Genomic DNA, 3,932 nt, shown 5'->3' on the forward strand with positions numbered 1-3,932 from the left:
CTGTCTCTAAAGCAAAAACCAAACCAAACCAAAACTAAACTAAAATGGATGGTTCCATTTATATGACAGTCTTGAAATGACAATACTGTCATTAGAGAACAGATTATTGGTTGTCAGAAGTTAGAGGTGAGGGGAGTGGATAAGAGGGTTAGACTGGAGATAAGGGCACACAGTATGAACTCTTTTTTAAGAAAGCAGACCTTATGGAATATAGACATGTGACCCTCTTCCGCCCTTTTGGACCTCTCATGAAAGTGAAGATCGAGATTATTGACATCATAAGATCAGTTATTAATATCATTACACCACTTGCTGAAAGAACTGAAGCATTTGTACAGTTTTTGCAGAACTTCAGGGAGGTTTGTATTCATCAAGACAAGATTCATCTCACAGTGGGTATTTTGGTAATGAAGGACTGTCTAAAGTCAGGTCTAGCCTAGAATCTGTCACAAGTGAGTCTAATTTTCACAATTACACCTTGATCTCATTGAATGAAGAATTTAGTCGTGGATGAGGAGTAAATGTGGGTGCCCGAGCTTGGGACAAGGGAGAGGTGTTGATGTTTTTCTGTGATGTTGATATCTGTTTCTCAGCCGAATTCCTTAACAGCTGCCAGTTAAATGCTGAGTCAGGTAAGAAGGTGTTTTACCCTGTGGTGTTCAGTCTTTACAATCCTGCCATTGTTTATGTCAAACAGGAAGTGCCACCACCTGTGGAGCAGCAGCTGGTTCACAAAAAGGATTCTGGCTTTTGGAGAGATTTTGGCTTTGGAATGACTTGTCAGTATCGATCAGATTTCCCGACCATTGGTGGATTTGACATGGAAGTGAAAGGTTGGGGTGGAGAAGATGTTCGTCTTTATCAAAAATGCTTACATGGTGACCTCATTGTGATTTGGACTCCGTTTACTGGTCTTTTCCACCTGTGGCATGAAAAGCGCTGTGCTGATGAGCTGACCCCTGAGTAGTACCACATGTGCATCCAGTCTAAAGGCATGAATGAGGCCTCTCACTCCCACCTGGGAATGCTGGTCTTCGGGGGGAAACAGAGACGCATCTTCATAAACAGGCATACAGGATAAACAGCAAAGCTGTTGGTTGAAATCATAATTAATGCGTTACTGTGTGAACCGCAAACTAGCACTATTTAGCCTTAATTCCACTTCCGGATGCAGTGCTTCTTTTGGAGAAGACATGTTTATTTTTCATGTTTTTTCTGACATTACTTTAGCAGTTCAACTTGATGTGAGAAGAAAAATGTTTCAACATAAAGTCTCTGTTTTGTGAGAATACTGCACTATGGAATAATTGACAAATTGAAATCTGGTATTTGTCCCAAAAGTTGTTTTGAGTTAGTTCTACCTGGTACCCATGTTCTGATTGCGTGGTGTCCTGATTGCATCTGGGTGAAGAGGATGGCATGTGTTGGGTTGCTGGTAGGTGGAGAGCAGCACATTCTTACAGAGGAGATGGAGTGTTATGGGCATAGTGTGTGGACAGGTATCTTCACCTGCCCACCCCTGAGTCAGCCTGCTTGATTTGATAGCTTGAAGAATCCTTTTCCACTAAAGTAGAGGATGATTATTTGACACATCTGAAATCCTCAATCAATCAATCAAGAGAAAAGCAGAAATAAAAACTCCTTAACTTACTGATGCTTAGCCTCCTGAAAGTCTGTTTTTAAGCAAATGGGTAATAGTAGAAAATAGATTCGAATCTATGGCTTGATTAAAAATATAATGTTATGGCCAGGCACGGTGGCTCACGCTTGTAATCCCAGCACTTTGGGAGGCCGAGGCTGGCGGATCATGAGGTCAGGAGATCAACATCATCCTGGCTAACACGATGAAACCCCGTCTCTACCAAAAATCCAAAAATTAGCTGGGCGTGGTGGCGGGCGCCTGTAGTCCCAGCTACTCGGGAGGCTGAGGCAGGAGAATGGCATGAACCCGGGAGGCAGAGCTTGCAGTGAGCCAAGATTGCGTCACTGCACTCCAGCCTGGGCGACAGAGCGAGACTCCATCTCAAAAAAAAAATATATATATATATATATATATAATGTTATTACATTATCATCATGTTCAGGATTAGTAGTCAGAGTTGCTGTAGACTATTTTGCACGAACAGAAAAGAACACGGAAACCTTTTTAATAAAGCATTTAGTTATGTTGGAGTACAGGATCCTAGCTGTGTCTGGGAACATTAGTTTACGTGCGCCAGCTACATCAGGGTCTTCCCATGGTGGTTCAGAATAAATGAGCATAGCATGGTTTTGTTTTTGCTTTCGATTTTCTCATTTGGCATGGACACATATGTATTAGCTATCCTTTTTTCTCATATATTATAAATGCTACATTTGTATTTGCATTACTATAATACTTTGAGTTGAAAAAGAGTTTCATTGTGGGGAGAAAAAGCAAATGGTATACCACAAGATACTCTGATTTGAGAAAAGGAAGGAGGAGAGGAAGATAGTCTGAATGGAAATCTGAAATATGGAATGTTTTAGAGAAATATATCACTTGCATATAGAATGTTTTAATTGAGGTATAAATTAATGAGACAAAGTGAAGAAGAAGCTATATTCAGATAGGACTGCACCACATTATTTGTCACTCATGGATCTGTTACCATCAGGTCAATTCCTAGCATGCATAAATTTTTTAACCTTCGGCTTTTAAAATAGACCTATGTTGAATTTTATCAGTACCTAAACCCCTGAAAATTGACTGAAGAAAAATCATTACTCTTTTTCTCAGTAAATCATATCATCTGAAATTATTACAATTTCAAATTTCTAGGTGCTATGTTAATTCAATATTATAATAACTCTTACAAGTTTTAAGTTGTGGTAGTGTTTAGGGATTTTTTTTAAAGATGTGTGAAATGTTCTCTGCAAAATCAGGCCACTTTCTCCTTTCATATATTAATACAATTATGTATTACGAAGACCAGTGAATTATAGTATTTAAAGTGAGATAACATAAGTATTTGCAAAGGTAAGTTACAGCTTGTTTTTTGAGAGAATCAAATGAGTTTACTTTTCCTCCTGTTGTTTTTAAACCAGCTTTTAAAGATGGAAGCTAACCAATGGAAATGTTACTATGTTTCTGACATTTCTTAAACAGTACCAATAAAGTATTTTATTACCAGAAAAAATAAATGTTTTTAAATGGTATAGATGTGTTTTTAAAAAGTCAATTTTAATATGTGATAATTTTTACAGAGAAAGAAAAAAGAGATAGAGAGGAAACCAGATTAAGAGAGAGATTGAAATATCAAATTTTTTAAAATGAGCAATACTATAATATATAGGGGAATGACATCAGCAAAATGGCAGATTAGGTAGCTCTAAATCCTATTCCTCCACAGAAACACAGAAAAACAAACAGAAACCGTCAAAGTCAACTTTTTCAGGACTTTGAAAAACAGTCAAAGGTTTACAGCAACCAAGTGAACACTGAAACAACAACAAAAAAAGAAACTAAAGTGGCAGGAGAGCTTTGTGGCATTTTTACTCATCCTTGCCCCACTCCTCTGGCTTGGTGATGGTTTAGAAGATGGCAGCCTGCATTCCCAGTTTAAGACCCTGTTCTCTGGTTCCAGAGACAACAGAGCAAATCTTATTCACAAATTATTGTGTAGGTCTGTGTATTAGTCCATTCTCACACTGCTATTAATATAAAGAAATGACTGAGACTTGGTAATTTATAAAGAAAAGAGGTTTTTAGGCCAGGCACGGTGGCTCATGCCTGTAATCCCAGCACTTTGGGAGGCTTCTCTTGAGGTCAGATGGGCGGGCAGATCTCTTGAGGTCAGGAGTTCAAGACCAGCCTGGCTAATATGGTGAAACTCCAGCTCTACGAAAAATACAAAAATTAGCCAGGCATAGTGGCACAGGCCTATAATCCCAGCTACCTGAGAGGCGGAGGC

The 3,932-nt window shown here is 38.8% G+C and overlaps 1 protein-coding gene across 1 annotated transcript; it reads left to right on the forward strand.

Moving 5' to 3' along the window:
• Positions 1-365: 365 nt before the first annotated feature.
• Positions 366-1,037, forward strand: LOC117085299 (chondroitin sulfate N-acetylgalactosaminyltransferase 2-like). Its single transcript, XM_033214079.1, has one exon. The coding sequence runs from the start codon at positions 560-562 to the stop codon at positions 965-967; it is 408 nt and encodes a 135-aa protein (XP_033069970.1). The 5' UTR covers positions 366-559; the 3' UTR covers positions 968-1,037.
• Positions 1,038-3,932: the final 2,895 nt, after the last annotated feature.

This window comes from Trachypithecus francoisi, unplaced genomic scaffold (genome assembly GCF_009764315.1).
Source record: "Trachypithecus francoisi isolate TF-2019V2 unplaced genomic scaffold, Tfra_2.0 Contig00054, whole genome shotgun sequence".
Taxonomy (NCBI): Eukaryota; Metazoa; Chordata; class Mammalia; order Primates; family Cercopithecidae; genus Trachypithecus; species Trachypithecus francoisi.